Raw genomic sequence first — 17,128 nt, forward strand, 5'->3', positions numbered from 1 at the left:
GGCTCAGTCGGTTAAGTCTCCTACTCTTGACTTTGGCTCGAGTTATGATCTCAGGGTCTTGAGATCGAGCCCTGAGTTGGGTGATGCATGGGGCGTGGAGCCTGCCTAAGTAAGATTCTCTCTCTCCCCACCTTCCTCTGCTGCCCACCCCCTCCCCCACGCTCTCACATGCTCTCTCTCTCTCAAATAGAGAAATAAATCTTAAAAAAAAAAAAAAAAAGAAAGAAAAAAAGAAAAGGTAGCTTAAATGAGGTCACTAACCATCACTTAGGAGCCTAGGAGGAAAAAATAAAAGCACATGAGTGTTTCTTACAACATCCTTATCAGAAATATTCAGGCTAGAATTCTTTATCATTTTTCCATTTCCCCTATGAAATGCTTTTGCTGAGATCTGAGTTATGGTAAAAAAAATAACTGAGGTGGGTTTGGAAAACAGAAATAGGTCATCATTTTTCTCACCTTTGGATATTTTTAAGTTTCTAGGACTAGTATTAAATAAATAATTTTTTTTTTTTTATAAGAAGGCTCAGATCTCCCTTAATTTGAAAGATTGACCTCCTAAATCCTTCAGTATCTACATGTTTTTGGTATCTCTGGCACTTAAGGACCAGAGGAAGTCAAGCTTTAATTATATTGGTACTTTGAATGGTATTTTCCAACTATTTGGACACGATTATTAAAGAAAATTGCTTGGAAGTGGAGACCGATTTAATGTCTTTTGAGAGTGAGATTCAAAAAATGTTTCATAAGCAAAACCACATTGTGGGCAAATAATCTGCCAGGAATGCTTGGTCATCAGCTACAGAATAAAACAGGCAAATGGCATGAAAGTTCTTCAAGTGCTTGGTAAAGTAAGAGCCTTGAAATCAGGAAAATGGCCGGGTAAAAGGGCATGTAAATAAATGTACGGGTAGGGACATGGGGCTTGGCTTCTGGAGTGTTAGCCTCATCTCGTAAAAGACGTCTCCTATTCACCGTCAGCATACTCTGGAGAAGCAGCGTGGCCCAGAAGTCAAGGACGACAACTCGGGGTTTGAATGCTGGCTCTGATATTTACTAGCTATGTGACCTGAGGTAAATCATTTAACCCGTGCCTCAGTGTTCTCATCTTAAAATGGGGTAAACAGGATACCTGTCCATAGAGCGGACATTCATCGAGCTGAGGATTAATATACTTAATATTTATAAAGCACCTAGCCCAAATCCTGGTGCACAGTAAGCACTTGGAAAGGGCTCATTAAAGAAATCACTGACCAAATATTTTGAAACACAGTGCCTCCAAAACTCCAGTGTTGTTTAGGAGGTATACACTTGGTTCCAAATGCTCACACAAGAAACCCACAAACGTGCCTGCTTTCAAGCATTGATTTCATACTCGGGGACTAAAATGAACTCACTTCTCTTCTAGGGTCTGTTATCTATCGCTGCCTGTTTACAAAATAAAGCTACTCAGATGCCCTTTGTGTTCTCCAAGCTTAATGTTTTTGTTGGTTTAAAACAGCATCTGACCATACATCCGTCATTTGAAAATCAAGGTGGGCTTTACAATTCAACTTACATTAAAATTCCATCCTTTGAATTTAAGACCTAAATGTAGGGTTATGGTTGTGAAACTGGTTCCTTCAACAAAACTGTGTCGACGGAATAAAAGGAACTGTGTCAGCCAGGGGCAGCTTTAATTACCAGTTCGCTCAGCTACCGCCACGTCGCTTGGCAGTTTTGCTATTTATAAACAGAAAAGGCTCCGATGTGGTGTGACACGGCTCTCTCTAGGGCACAGGGAAGTGCAGGGGGAGAGAGGGAGGGGCCACCTCACGCTGCAGCTGTCTTCTGTGGGATGGGAGGCAAGGGAGGATTCTTTCACGTGGGAAGGTATTAGCAGTTCAAGGGCTGGGGCAGTCGGGGGCCGCCAGGGTGGACGGAGTAGCTGGGGAAGAGTCTCGGGGATGGGAGGAAAGAATATGAACTCAAGACCTTTCACCTTCTCTTTGTGTCTTTCCACTTACAGGGTCGAATACCCAGATGACTGCAGAAATTTGAGAACACGGCCACGGTGCAATATAAAATCTCTACTTAAACAGAAGAAACTGTCACACAGGTAGCTTAGCCATTTCCCGTTCTTTTGACTTGGGGAAAATAAGGCTTAGCCTCTGTAAAGGCAGGGTCTGAATCCGTGCTGGTCATGGTGGTAGTCCTGGTGGCTCAATGATCGTTGGTTGAATTAATGAGCGAATTTGATGAATTTCCTAATTTCCTACTTATGTTCTCCTAGGAATGACACTGTGTAAGTGTCAGGACATCATTGCATATTGTGGCATTTGTTTTTTGACCGTAATAATTTTCCTAATGTATAAAAAAGCAATAGCTTTGTCCAGGATATTCCTGCTTTGAATTTCAAATATTATTAAGTCAGAGAATACCACCCTGTAAACTAGAAACTATGGAATGCCATTTTAAAAAGCAAAAGCTTTGTATTTGGATATAATTTCTTAACAAACCCAATTTTACTGAGCAAGAGGAAGAACTAAAGTGAGACTGATATTCCTATCAGGAATGTCAGTGTTTGATCCAGCAACTCTTACTTGTCTTCCTTTTTGTTCTTCACCCGAGGCCATCCCTCCTTCCTTTCTATTTTACAGGAGATATAGCAATGAGCAGAATAAAGTCCCTGCCCTCACAAAGCAGATATTCTAGTGGGAAGGGAAAGACAATAAACATAAACCAAATAGTTAAATGATAGGATTTCAATTACTGACACATGGAAAATAAAATAAGTAGAGGGATAGAAAGTGACTAGGTTGGGAGGTGGGGAGCTCCTTTGGTGACAGAGGTCAAGGAAGGCCTCTCTGAGAAGGTGACATCTGATTAAGATCTGAATAAAGAGAAGGAGCCAGCCATGAATGATCTTCAAGGAAGAACATTCCAGACAGGGGGAGCTTGTACAGAGAAATTAGTAAGCTCTAATTTTTCTGCTCCAAATGTTATCTTCCAGATTCAATTCTCTTTCTCTGCAAACCCAGCCCCAATTTTCTTACAACACAGCATGTAATAGTTTTCCCACAACCCCAGGGCTTACCACAAGGCTTGCCAAGAATAAGCATTTAACAAAGGAGCAGTGGGTATGTATGATCTCTGTGAACCATACCTGTTCTATTATATTCTGAACTGTCAATCACAGCCACCTATGACCTGAGATACAAACAAAAGCTTTTAGAAATCACAGAAAGGAGCCACCAGCAACAAAATAGGAGGATTGTTCCCAGGGCCACTTAGATAATCTTTCACTTTTCACATAACTTTGGCCTTGACAACTTGGTGACTTACCATGCCCAGTGTACTCAAAAGAATCTGCTTCGTCAGGGGTATCGAGTTCATCCACGTTGATATCGATTTCATCTGGACTGTCTAGGTTATCATCAGAGAGAATAGACCCTTCACTTTGGTCCAGAGAAAGATTGATATTTGGGGCTGTGAGTTTGATTCTCCGAGGATGAGCGTCGTTAAGATCCAGAGAATTAGGAGGTTCTAAAGAAGAAAAAAATAGGAACATCAAGTATTAGACCATATACATGGCTGCCAACAGTGGGTGTGGGAATTTGGATCCCCTTCTTGACCAGCAGGCCTCAGTACTGGCTCATCCCAGCCACATCAGTCCTGGGCACATAGAAATAAAAAGTGGGAGCCATTGCGAAAGGAGCAGAAAACCAGTTTTCAGACCTGCCCTGTTCAGGTTTCAGAACTTGACACTGATACAACAATGAATTGAATTTTTATGATGCATAAGAAAAACAGCTAAGTGTACATAGATCTCATAATGGTTCTTATAGACTTCACTCCTATGGAATGAAGGATAAGAAATTTATCTATTATGTTCATGGGCACTCCCAAAATACTTCTCTGCAGTTCCTGACAATTCTGTGTATGATCTGTAGTGATCTTTCTTTGACTGGAATTTTATTTTATTTTATTTTTTTAAATAAAACTGGGGTATCTTCACAAATTACATTATTTGCTCAAGTAGTCACTACCTTTTATGCTAATATTTCTTGACATTGGTTCCTACATCATAAGTGATAGTCTTCATATGTTAAGGCTCATGGAAGTAGCTCCCACCCTCTCAATGTAATCTGCACCTTGCTCCTACTGTGACTTCCACTTATCACAAAATTTTTGAAAGGCCATCTGGTATACCCCTCAATTCTGGAATTGTAACTCTGGTCTTGTCCTAAGGAAAGTGATTCTGTTTCTTTGTCATTAAAATTTTTTCTCTGTATAGAACATCACCCGAACTGTGTTCCATGTAATGTTTTTATGTATTATACTTGAAAAAAGTTCCTATTGACCAGTAAGTTTGAAAAACATTGGGTTTCTATAGTATAGGAATTCTCAGAGCAGTGCTGTCCAAAGGAGTTTTTTGGTGATGATAGAAATGTTCTATATAGCTGTTGAGCACTTGAAAAGAAGCTAGTGCAACTGAAGAACTGAACTTTTCAAGTTTATTTTAAATTTCAATTAATTTAAATAGCCACATGTAGTGAACCACTACCATATAGGATAACCATAGCCTTAATACCTGTATCATTCACAAATGCATTGTGAAACTTTAAGAGCAGTGTGGATATGCAGTGGCTACCAGGCTCGTTTGACCAGAGAACATTTAAAAATAATTATGTCACATGACTAGTATCTTGAAAAATGCACTTTAAATACTTGGACTGAAAAATAAATAAATAATTGACTCACTTTTTCCTGCTTCATTCTAGGCTTGGTTGATAACATTAGGGTTCAGGATCTTGGCATGATCCCGAAAGCTGGTACAGTGCACAGAGTGACTTTAGTACAAAGTGAGAGTAGGATGCAACTGGAAATTTAAAATTCTTCTTATATGTGCCTTGAGCTGGAAACCCATGGCAGGTAGGGTTGTACTTGTTTGTTTGTTTGTTTGAATAATCAGGATACTGAGCCTTCTTGACATCATGTTTTTTAATTTCACACATTCTCACACTGAAGTACAAATCTGGGGAACGTTGATGTTAGTTAGAATTTGGTATTCTGATATATGGTAGCCACTTATCACACACTGGTGGTTACACCTGTGGCCCAGGAGGTCAAAGGTGGCCCACACTAGTGAGCATCAGTGGTCAAGTCAACTCGAAAATTAACCAAATCCAGCCTAACACCCTCCTCACACATATTTTTTTTTTCTCTTCACTTTTATCACTGAAATCACAAGTTGGATGCATAGGAAATGGTTCTTTCACTGAATAATGACAAGGTCTGGATACAGACTAGTGCTGAAGGAAATGAACAAATGCTCCTCTCACCAGGCCTCATGTCTGCAGCACTGGGGCTCGGCATTCCCTCCTCAAAGGGGATGTCCATGCCTACATCCTCTGATGGCAGTCTGGAAAAAAAAAATGCAGAGAGTGTAAAAAATTGTGTGGGATTTAATTTTCTCTGAAAAGGCAACTCAGAGATTCCAGGATAACATTTTCAACTCGCTTGGAATAAACCCAAGTATGTATACTGAAGCCATCGTTAAGTGGCCCCATTTAGAATAAAGACTTTCTGCAGTTACTGTGAATGAGAACCATGGGTACCCATCTTACTCTGTGTACAGAGCAAGTCATTTCTCCTACTAGCTCACACAAGTAAGCACACACCAAGGGAAGAATCAGAAACAGGAAAAGCAAATAACTAATAAAATATACTTATGGTGGGCATTTAATAATACTTTTTCAACAAGAGAGGAAACACACGTGCTTTGGAGTAAAGACAGACCTGACTTCGTATATATCTCTTCCTCTGTGTAAATTTGAGCATATAAAATTGCTGTCAGCAGAGGAAAGCAGACTCTGGTCTCTCTTTATCAGTAAAACAGAGATATACCATCTAGCTCGTTGAGTTGCTGAAAAATTAAGCAATAAATGTAAAGTGCCTAACATTGCTAAGAAGGCACCAACTGATGTTATTTCCTATCCTTCTTTGAATATGTAAAGATTTGTGGTGAATTATATGTTGGTGAAGACATTTCTGGTCACAAGACACCATCTCTTCTTTCTAAATAGTATTGAGCCCAGGACTGTAGGGGAATAGGAAAATACTGGAGAAAACTGTGACAAATGTATATGTTCTCACAGGAAGCTGACCACTGATCACAGTGAATTCCCCTTGACCTATTTTTACCTCCTGTTCCTTGTGTAGTACATCCCCACTTATCATGAGAACATATTTTTCTTCTTGTTGCCTTCCATGTAATTTCACTCATCTAGGGTGAGTCCTTGTGATGTAGGCACTAATCTAAATTTAAGGATGATAAACCTTTGTGTTAGTGTTCTAAATTTAATCTCTCCCTCCTTGTTATTGACACTTTTCTCCACTTGAATCTAGGTCTACCATATTTGGAATTTGCTTACCTGGATGATCAAGCTCCAGGATTCAAATCAAAGCCCTTATTGTCAGCAAAGCACTATGATGAAAAAAAAAAATGCTTTGTCTCTAGTGAGACGTAGTGCTTCATTTATTCGACAAATAGGTAGTGAACACCTACTCTGTGCTGAGGATATAGAGGAACAGAACAGATGAGCCTTATTCTTGTGGAAATGGGACAATGAGGTTAAACTAGTGACTATCACCGATCACTCGGTGTTGCTCCCTGAGAGAACTGAATGCCCGTGTTGTTACGCATCAACCCCAAAGAGTCCTTCAAAAACACAACCTCAGGGAGTTTCTTTCTCCATACGCTTGCTGAGGCTTCTATCCTGTGTGTTCCCTAAAATGAATCCCGCACCCTGGCAGAAAGACAGTGAGCAAGAGGTTGGTGTGTTAGTCAAAGACAATAATATATGGGCAGGAACAAGATAAGCGGTGTCAAACAGAGACACCATACTGGGTGGCAGCAAACCAAATTATCCAGCAATAGAGGTGGGGTGGTGAACAAAGAGAAGACCTGTGCTAGGCCCCAGGTTTGAAAGTCCTGGGACCCAGAGGGATGGTTTTCCATGATGCTGCAGCTTTTCAGATTTTTTTACAATGATTCTTTGTCATGTGAAGTAATCTGTGTGTATTCTCCTTGACATACACCCTGCAGTACCTAGAAAGTAGCAGATTGCTATGTAAGAGCAGCTGGGTTCCAATCTTAGTTCTATCACTCACTGTGTGTCCTATGGCAAGTTGTCTAATCTTTCTGTGTCTCAGTTTCCACACCAATAAAAGAGGGAGAATGTGTGATGTCTAAAACTAACACTAAAAGGAAAAAAGAAAAGTTATCCATTATCATTGTAGTTCTTTTTGTCATCTAACTGCCTGCTATATTAGCCTTGAAGCTTCATGAGGACAGAAACCATGACCGTCTCTACTATTTTGTCTCCAGCACCTGGTAGAGGTCAATGCCCAATAAATATGTGTTGAGTTGAATTACTGAGCTTGAAATTACCTAAAGGCACATGTACATTATTTCCTCTAGTCCTCTATGAGTCAACCTTAAAAAAAAAAAAAAAAAAAAGACATCATAGCTGTACCTACTTCACAGAGCACATAAGGGTGCTAGCCTTAGCTCAAAAATAAATATGAGAGCTTTAAAATAAATAGATAGTATCAGTCTCAAATTTTTGTAGGTTTTATGTGACACCACGGATGGACATAGAGGGTCTTATGCTAAGTGAAATCAGCCAGTGAAAGACAAATATGATTTCATTTATATGTGGAATCTTAAAAACAAAACAAACAAACAAACAAGACAAACAAAAAGCAGAAACAGACCCACAAATACAGAGAACAAAGTGGTGGTTGTCAGAGGGGAGGGAACTGGGGGATGGGCAAAATGGGTGAAGGGGAGTGGGAGACACAGTCTTCCAGTGATGGAAAGAATAAGTCACGGGGATGAAAGGCACAGCATAGGGAATATAGTGGTATTGTAACAGCATTGTATGGGGACATATGACAGCCACACTTGTGGTGAACATGGCATAACATATTAAAATCACTATGCTGTACACCTAAAACTAATGTAACATTGTGTGTCAACTATACTTCAATTAAAAAAAAAAAGATTTGTAGGTTTTGTTACTGTTTGTAAGTTATGGGCAACATCATGAAATAATTGAATGAGTCCTAGATATGAGGCTATAGTTCTGGGTTATATTCTATGTTAGTACTGACAAACTCTGATTAACTCTGAGAAAATTATCCAACCACATTTGTGATTTTAAATAGAGATAATAAACACCTAATATCACAGTGACTGTGGAGAATAAATATAATACATGTGAGTACTCCATAAATTATAAAGCATTGAATAAGTTTAAGGTATTACATTACCTCATTTTATTTATTTATTTTATTTTTTTAAAGATTTTATTTCTTTATTTGAGAGAGAGAGTGAGAGAGAGAAAGAGCACAAGAGGGGGGAGCAGGAGAGGGAGAAGCAGACTCCCTGCTGAGCAGGTAGCCCGATGTGGGACTCGATCCCGGGACTCCAGGATCATGACCTGAGCCGAAGGCAGTCGCTTAACCAACTGAGCCACCCAGGCACCCTACATTACCTCATTTTAGACATAGTATCAGGATTAGGGATTTAATTGAAGTATGTGTCATGGTTGGACAAAACATAATGAAGGTTACTACAAGTTGGGTAAGAGAAAATTTCAGTACAGCATAGATCTCCATAGAGCCTGTAAGTGCCCTTGAACTCACTGATTTTAGTGAATAGAGCCTTTTTCTCTCACTACTTTTTTGCAACACAGAGCAGAGACCCTGTTAAGAAGGTGCTGGAAAGCCAGTGTTGGCATGCATGGGAGAAGGGAAAGCTGAAGGTTGTGGTCAGGGGTGACCAGAGAAGAGAGACTCTCACAAACTACGGATATTACAGAAGGCCATAGGGACATTTAAGGAAACCCACAGGGAAAGAGAAGGAAAGCTGAACCAAAATAGCCCAGAGACAAACCTGAAAAAAAACGTAAGTTGTGTTCATTGTAAATACTTCAACCACATTCATGCTTTGGGTCTGTAAATATTTACAGAAATGACATAGCCAACCAGAGTTGTTGGCAATTCAGCAAGATGGAGTTTTAAGATCAGTAATGTAAGCCTCTCGGGATCTATTAGGTAACAAATCAGTCCAGAGTGAAGATAAATATTTTACCTTATCCATCCATAGCCACTATTTAATTTGGGGTTTTCTGTATACAGAACGGCGCTACCGAAGAGGCTGAGGGAACTGTAAAATACAAATCCGATTCTTCTATGGCTGACCTACCAAACAGATGCTCAGCTCCATGTCTCCATCTAGAGGATGGATCCAGAACTGTTTGTTTGCTGGATGGTTTTATGATCCTTATTGCTCTTTATCAAATAGTTCTGGCTCTTGGCCTTCTGGGCACATGGTAAAATTGTACTTTCCTGCTCTCCTTTGAAATTAGGGTGGTCAGGTGATTTGCTTTGAGAGATGAAATGAGAGTAGAAGTGGCAGGTGTAGGGCCAAAGAATTAGGTATGAGCAAGTATGAGGGCGCCATGGGCTACCTACCATCTAGGTGGTTGAGTTGGACACTGTCAGGTCGCAGCCAAGTGGCTATGAGGAGAAGAGGGCCCTACTTGAAGCTCATTGAATATGTAAAGAAGAGAGGAATTTTTATTGTGTTTTGCCCTAAGATGTTGAGCTTCTCTGTCACCACATCCTAATCCAGCCCATTCTGACTGGTACAGCTGGCCTTTATTATTTGTTTTGAAGGGAATATCTGACTCATACTCTGCCCTAATTTGGGAAACCCATTTCCCACATTCTCAACCGAGGCTCATATTGATGGTACACATCTTGTCTGGGTTACTAAAGCACGAAAGAACACTTCAAAAAAACGAGAACAAAAGCTCAGAAAGACATCAAACGCTTTCAAGTGTTTTATAAACTTGAGTATTTATGTACCATCTTTATGGTTTTTCCATCTAGAACCTGTTAATTTACTTAATGTTTTTCTTTAAATTAACTGATTTTAGTTAAGTAAATTTATTGTGAAAGGAAGATTTGCATCACTTGTATATATGGAGACTTAAAATCACTCGCTTAAAATAGTCACATAAATTAAATATAATGAAAATAAAACAATGCTATTAAATTCAAGGAAGAAACACCTGGGCTCTGACTCTGAGACTTTCTCTCTTTGCTAAAAAAAAAAAAAAAAAAAAAAAATTAGAAAGTGTCTGGCAAAGTGTAATGCCATGTACCGTTATAAATACAAAGAAAAATGCTGTGTAGGGTGCCTGGGTGGCTCAGTTGGTTAAGCGACTGCCTTCGGCTCAGGTCATGATCCTGGAGTCCTGGGATCGAGTCCCGCATCGGGCTCCCTGCTCGGCAGGGAGTCTGCTTCTCCCTCTGACCCTCCTCCCTCTCATGCTCTCTGTCTCTCATTCTGTCTCTCTCAAATAAATAAATAAAATCTTTAAAAAAAAAAAAAAATGCTGTGTAAGATAAAGCACCCAAAAAGTAATTAATATATTTCCAAACTTGAAAGAAACCAAAGGAAATCCCCAGGTGCCAGAAACAGTGTTACTCCAGAAAGCTGATGAAAAAGGAGTCCACAGGATTTTGGACTGGACACAGGAGTTAGGGCTCCACAGGAGAAGTGACCTCCAGGTGCTGGAGGAAAGGTCTAGACCAGAACTTCTAAATAAGGCACTGGACCTTAAAGAACTGCCCCCTTAATGAAAAGGGGATGAAAAGAAACTCTAGTCTCTGGCCTTAGAAAGTAAGTCTGCCTGGAATCTTGCGTAGAATATGAAGAGCAACCTATGAGAATTAGAGACGCTACTTGTATGCCAAGCCTGTTTTAATTTATATTACCTGAATGATGTAGGGAACCCAAGTCAAGAGATTCAAGTTAAAATTCATCTAGGACCATTGAAGGCCTAGAGCCCTAGAGTTCCAGAAGAATCAAATGTGAAGCCACTTGATAGTGTTACTTTTACAATCTAGGATTCACTGGAAATTCACTTAGGAGAAAGAAAAAACCCTCTGAAAGATGAGCTCACACCAAAAAACCAAAAACCCAAACCACAAACTACACTAGGGAAAAAACACCACGAGGTATTGCCATCAGATGCAGCAGACAGAAGAATTAGCAATACGAGTACCCACCCCCCTCCAAAAAGGAACACTATGAAAGAGATCCTAATGATTAAAGAATAATTTTTAAACATTCGTTGTGCGGAAGCACTGAGCTTTGGGATTGTCATAGCTGGTAGTGGCACTTACCCTGAGTAGCCATGTTGCTTTAAAAAGGAACATCTAAAAATAATAATGCAGAAGTGTTGACAAAGAAGTGGCATAAAAGAAGTCAGAAAAATATTAACCACAGGAAGGCAAGCATCACAATATTAGTATCAAACGAGGTAGATTTTAGGCAGAAAAGCTTTCTTAAGCCTTAGGAAAGTTATTATTTCATGATAAAAGGGATAACTCTTCAGAAGATGTAATAATCCAGAGTCTACATGCTTTCAACAACATAGCCCAAAAATAAAAGCTGAATATAAATTATAAGGAAAAATTAATTTCATGAGGGAAAATTTAAATATACTTCTCAAGAATTTATGAATCAATCTGAAAAAATGCATAAAGATATACATCTGAACAATGTAATAATATAGCTTGATCTAATGGATGGATCTGCACTCAGTAAAAGTACACCATATTTTTCAAACTTACGAAAACTGACTATATAGAATGTCTCATAAAATACCGGAAGTCAGTATCACATGTACCATAATCTCTGACTTTAGGGACGTACATCTAGAAACCAATCATGAAAGACAATTTGGAAACTGAGAAACACATTTGTAAGCAACTGACAATAAAGCTCTATGAATCAAAATTTGTGAAGGCAGCTAAAGAAAATCCTAAAGGAAAATAAACAGCTTTGAATTCAGATATTAGAAAATAAAGTGGACTGAATTCGCTGACTTCAACTCAACCCAAAGAAGTCAGAAAAAGAACCATGCTCTTCTGTGATTCAGTGCTGTTTGTATTGAATCTGCGTACCACCTCTCATGATCATGAACACCAACAAGTGGGGGAACAGTGACATAAACAGATTCTCCAATCTGAAAATGGATCCCATGTGCATTAGCTGATTTTGTGTTTCTGGTACCTTTGCTTCTTCCTAAAGCAGCTAGCATGCAGGACCGTGGCAGTCAAGACACCACCTAGTGAAGAACCACAAATGCAAAACTCTTGGACATAATTAAATGCGCCTCCTTAGACCAGGTACAAAAGTAAGCACAATCTACATTTTGCATCCTTCCGGTATTTCTGAATCTGGAAGGATTTCATGGTTGTTGTAGGATTAGCCCGGCCTGAAATCAGGTGCTTTTCAATAGCAAACGAGCAGTGAACCAAGACTTGGCACACATGCATCCAGCATTTCTAGATGGTAATGTTTCCCGACAGGCATGCACGCCTAGAAGTAGGCAGCAAGCCTTTTGGAGAAGACTCATTCTGACAAGATGGCCCACTAAGAAATACAGCTCCGAAGAGGTAGGGTAGCAGGTTAAGGCGTTAATTGTTCTTTAGAAAAATATCGGATGGTTATGCTGATATATTTAGGAAAAATGATTATATACAGAGACAGTTTCTTTATATCAGAGTTCCTAAAATTCTCCTGGCTTCCTTCTAATCAGGTAAGATCTACTGGACTGAAAAAGTTGCTTTTTCTAGAAATGGCGATAAAAAGAAGAAAGAAAAACCAAACAAAACTTTTCATGAGGTGCCTGCCTTCCTTTGTGAAGTACATAAATTAGCCTGTTAAAGCCCAACGGTTGGAGAACTGCCATTTCAGGATTCTTGTCTGATAAAGTAGGCCGCACAATTTAAGGTAAGAGTATTTGCCACTCTGTGGACCCTCGGGCGCTTCCCAAATTACTCCTGCGGGAAGCTAGCCAGAGGCTGCACTGGGCTTCACACTCCGCTTAATCAAGCTGATCCCAAGGAAAGGATGGGAGCTTAGGTCCCACAACAGGAAACTGGGTTTGAGCCCACAAAATGAGCCTCTTGGCAACAATGAGCTGCTCAGCTGGGCTTCCTTGCCCTAGAACAGATAAGCGCTGTGGCCTCTAGAAGCCAGCCAGCCAGGGCAGATAAGAAAGTGGTGATGAAAGGGAAAGTAGATGACAAAGTAAGGGAGAGAAGCACTGGGCATTTGCCCAGACACCGACCTCTCTAGGGATTTTGCAGAAACCCACACACCATGTCATCTGTTCTCAGCTTCTCAGAGGAGCGGAACACAATGCAGTCTCCTTACCCAGGGTCAGATTCTAAAACTCTGCAGGTAGCAAAGATTATTTGTAGTCCAAATGACCCTTGGATAAGTTCTTGAATTGTTCCCTAAATTATAATATATGTGGTTAAAATCCTTTGTGTATAAAATCCTTTACAGTAAATTTTATGGACACTAAAGTTTGAGGAACACTGAGCAGGAACAGGAGGAGGCCATAATATCATTTCAACCATTTGCCTTTCAGATAATATTTAAATCATTGGCTGGGAATAGAGATGCATGGAGAATTCTACCTCTTGCTTGTGGGGTATATGCCATACTCTCTTCCTGTGTTTTCTAAACCTTAATACCTATCAGTCCTTTGTGTGTTGAGAAGATTATATTAAGTGGCATATTCTCCCACTGGGGATGGGCATACAGTTATTTATGAAGTGAATTTATGGTCCACAGCTTGAATTACTCACAGGCATCTCAAACTCAACGTGTACAAAACTGTATTCAGCATCTCCTCTATACAGATCCGCTACATCCTATATTCTCTGTGGTGGTTTTAAAAAAATGTCCAGAAATTCTTTGACACTCCTTGCAAAAGTTGAAGCCCAATTCCCCTTCCCTTAAGTTTAGGTTGAGTTTAGCGACCTGCTTCTAAAGAACAGAATAAAGTAGAAGTGACAGTGTGTGACTTCTAAGAGTAGGGTCCTAAAAAGCACCATGGCTTCCTCTTTGCTCTTTCTTGGGTCACCCATTGGGAGAGGTCTGCTGCCATGTTGGAAGGACACTCAAGCAGCCCTATGGAGAGCTCCATGTGGCAGGGAACTGAGGCTTCCAGGACAAATCCAGGAAGGAACTCAGGTGGCCTGCCAAGGTGTGAGTGGTGAGTGACTCACCTTGGAAAAAGCTCCTCCAGCCCCCCTCAAACCTTCGAATGACCGCAGCCCTAGCTGGTGTCTTGAAAGCCACTTTCTAAGAGACCCTGAATCAGAACCACCTAGCTGATCCACTCTTGGATTTCTGACACCCAGAAACTGTAAGAGAATAATGTTTGTTGTTTTACGTTGCTAAAGTTTGAGATACATTATTCAGCAATAGCTAGTTACCACGTTCCACATCCCAGTGAATGTCTCTACCTATTACCTGAGCACCCAAACCTCCAAACTAGCATTCATTCTTACTTCCCCTTCTTTTTAAACCACGTTTTCCCAATCCAGTTGACCATCCAGTCCCGTAGATTTGCCCCACCTCTCCTGTCCATTCTCACCAATGCCACTTACATGAATGTGTAAATGCTCACGTCCGTTCCTTCCTTGCAGGAACGTTCCCCTTTTTCTCCTTCTGATTTTTTACTCCCTACGCCCTCCAAAGCATTCAACTGAATATCCTTCTCAATCTAACCTTCTTGTTAAATCCCTTCAGTGTTCCCCACTGCCTGAAGGAAAGAGTCGTGAGGCCTTCCTGCTCTGCTCCTCCCTCCCCCATGCCAATCTAGAGCCTCCTCTCCTCTTGCCACGCCCTGCTTGGCTCTGCTTATCTTGCTTGTCTTCTACAACTCAGCTTGGACATCTCGGCCACTGATCTCTCCCCCAGCCCATACAGTTGGGTCAGTTTATAAAGCACCCTGTGCTCACTTCAAATTGGCTATTTTTCCCATTTTTACAATCACCTATTCTTAACTGGTCTACTCCCCCGCCCCGACTGCCTCCCCACTCCTATCCCTCCCTCCACACAGGCACACAAAGCTCCATGTGGTGCTCAGCACTGAGCCTAGCATGCGGCGGAGATGAAGAAATAACTCGAATAAATGCCTTAATAAATCCTCTCCCCCCACAGCGCAATGCAATGGGTGCACTGACTTAGTTTTATTTCCTTCCCCTCAGACGTTCAAGAGCCTGCAGACTCTGGCACCAGAAATATGAATAGAAGCCTACAGAGATACTCTTCCAACTGCTGCTCAAGCAATTAAATTTGCTGATCCACAGGGTGTGGTAGAGGATTGAAGTCTGACTTCTCTAGAGCTGGGCTCAGCAGCTTCTCTCTAAAGGGCCAGACACTAAGCATGTTAGGCTTTGCAGCCCGCACAGTCTCCGCGGCAACTACTCAACTCTGAGCGCAAGAGCAGCCATAATGAATATGTAAATGAAGGGGTGTGGCTGTTTTCCAATAAAACTTTAGGTACCAAAATAGGTGGCAGACTGGGCTGGACCTGGAGGTGACAGTTTGCTGAGCCCTGCGAAAACAACTTGAATAAAATTTCATTTCTTAAAGTTGGATATATATATATATTAAAATTGTGAAATTTTATATATATATTTTTTATATTATATATATATTTATATATATATAAATTTTATATATATTAAAAAATATATATATATATTTTAAAAATTGTGAAACTTTAATGTTTTGTGTAAGTGGCACCCCCAGATATGGCTGTGTGAGTATAAAGAGTTTAAGATGATGTATAGTTTGGGGCTTTATTTATCAAAATGTTAAATGTAGATAGCTTTTGACCAGTTATTCCAATGATAAGAATACACTGAGCAGAATATTCACAGATGTACACCATGATATATGTAAAAAGATGTTTACTGTAATAAAAAAAAAATGGGGTTTTTTTTTTGATTAGTATGAATTTGATGGTGACATAACCAGGAACTAGTTGAAATTTTCCCTAATTACTGCTATCCCAACTGTGCTGTTTTCATCTCCCTTCCCCACTTCATGTTATCTTGTCACTTTCAGCTATTAAAATCTAATTCAGTTTAGAACTGCTAATTTCTCATCTTAAAATCTTATTTCTTTCACTCTCCTAGTGGTACTGGCCAAAGCTAAGTCTCAGGGAACTCGGGATAGGGAGGGCTCTTCCCTCCCTCCTCCTACTCGGATGTCTTAGGTCCAGAGAAGGGGCTGGGTGGGTGGGTGCATGCGGTGGGCACTGGGAGAGCCTGGGCTGTCCTACTTCCACTTCTCTCCCCAGCCAGGATTCTGGGAGGCAGCTTGGTTCTCTCTAAACCCCCAGCCTCTGCTCCCTTGATGAGCTCCTTGAGGGCCCACGGGATCTCCCCACTGCCTTCTCCTCTGGTACTGGAGACCTGGCCTGACTTCATGTCTTCACTCTGTCCTCAGCTCCTGGCACTGCCTCTGGCTGGGGCCTTCTCACCTTGGCTGGCATATTAGTCTGCTGGGGAGGCTGCCATCACAAAGACCACAGGCTGGGTGCATTAAACAGCACAGTTTCTCACAATTCTGGAAACTAGAAGTCCAAGAGCAAAGGGTCAGCTGGGTTGGTTTCTTCTGAAGGCTCTCTCCTTGGCTTGGAGGTGGCCATTTTCTCCTGTATCTTCACATGGTTTTCACCTTTATGTGTGTCTGAATCCTAATCTCCTCCTCCCCTTCTTTTTTTAAGATTTTATTTATTTATTTATTTATTTATTTATTTATTTATTTATGAGAGAGCAAGCACGCGTGCAAGTGTGTAGGGGGAGGGGCACAGGGAGAGGGACAAGCAGACTCCGTGCTGAGCGCTGAGCCTGACTCGGGGCTCCCCATCCCACGACACCGAGATCACGACCTGAACTGAAATCAAGAGTCGGATGCTTAACCGACTGAACCACCCCGGCACCCCTAATCTCTTCTTATAAGGACATAGATCATATCAGATTAGGGTCCCATCCTTAATGACCTCATTTCAATTTAATTACCTCTTTAAAGACCCCCATCTCCAAATATTAGAGATTAGGACTTCAACATATGAATTTTTTGGGGGGGTAACAATTAAGCCCATAACAGGTGGGGTGCTACAAAATGACTCAAGTCCACTACTGTGTCCACACACAGGATACCTGTATCACCCTACCCCACCATGCT

At 40.8% G+C, this 17,128-nt stretch overlaps 1 protein-coding gene across 3 annotated transcripts in view; it reads right to left on the reverse strand.

Moving 5' to 3' along the window:
• PRUNE2 (prune homolog 2 with BCH domain) overlaps positions 1-17,128 on the reverse strand; it is a 255,648-nt gene that overhangs the window by 33,686 nt on the left and 204,834 nt on the right. For all 3 annotated transcript variants that reach the window (XM_032427669.1, XM_032427667.1, XM_032427668.1), the window contains exons 10-11: positions 5,325-5,404; positions 3,325-3,525 (exon numbers count right to left, since the gene is read on the reverse strand). In XM_032427669.1, the coding sequence (XP_032283560.1) occupies positions 3,325-3,525; positions 5,325-5,404 (281 nt within the window). The remainder of the gene's footprint in view (positions 1-3,324; positions 3,526-5,324; positions 5,405-17,128) is intronic.

This window comes from Phoca vitulina, unplaced genomic scaffold, assembly GCF_004348235.1.
Source record: "Phoca vitulina isolate PV1807 unplaced genomic scaffold, GSC_HSeal_1.0 scaffold37, whole genome shotgun sequence".
NCBI lineage: Eukaryota > Metazoa > Chordata > Mammalia > Carnivora > Phocidae > Phoca > Phoca vitulina.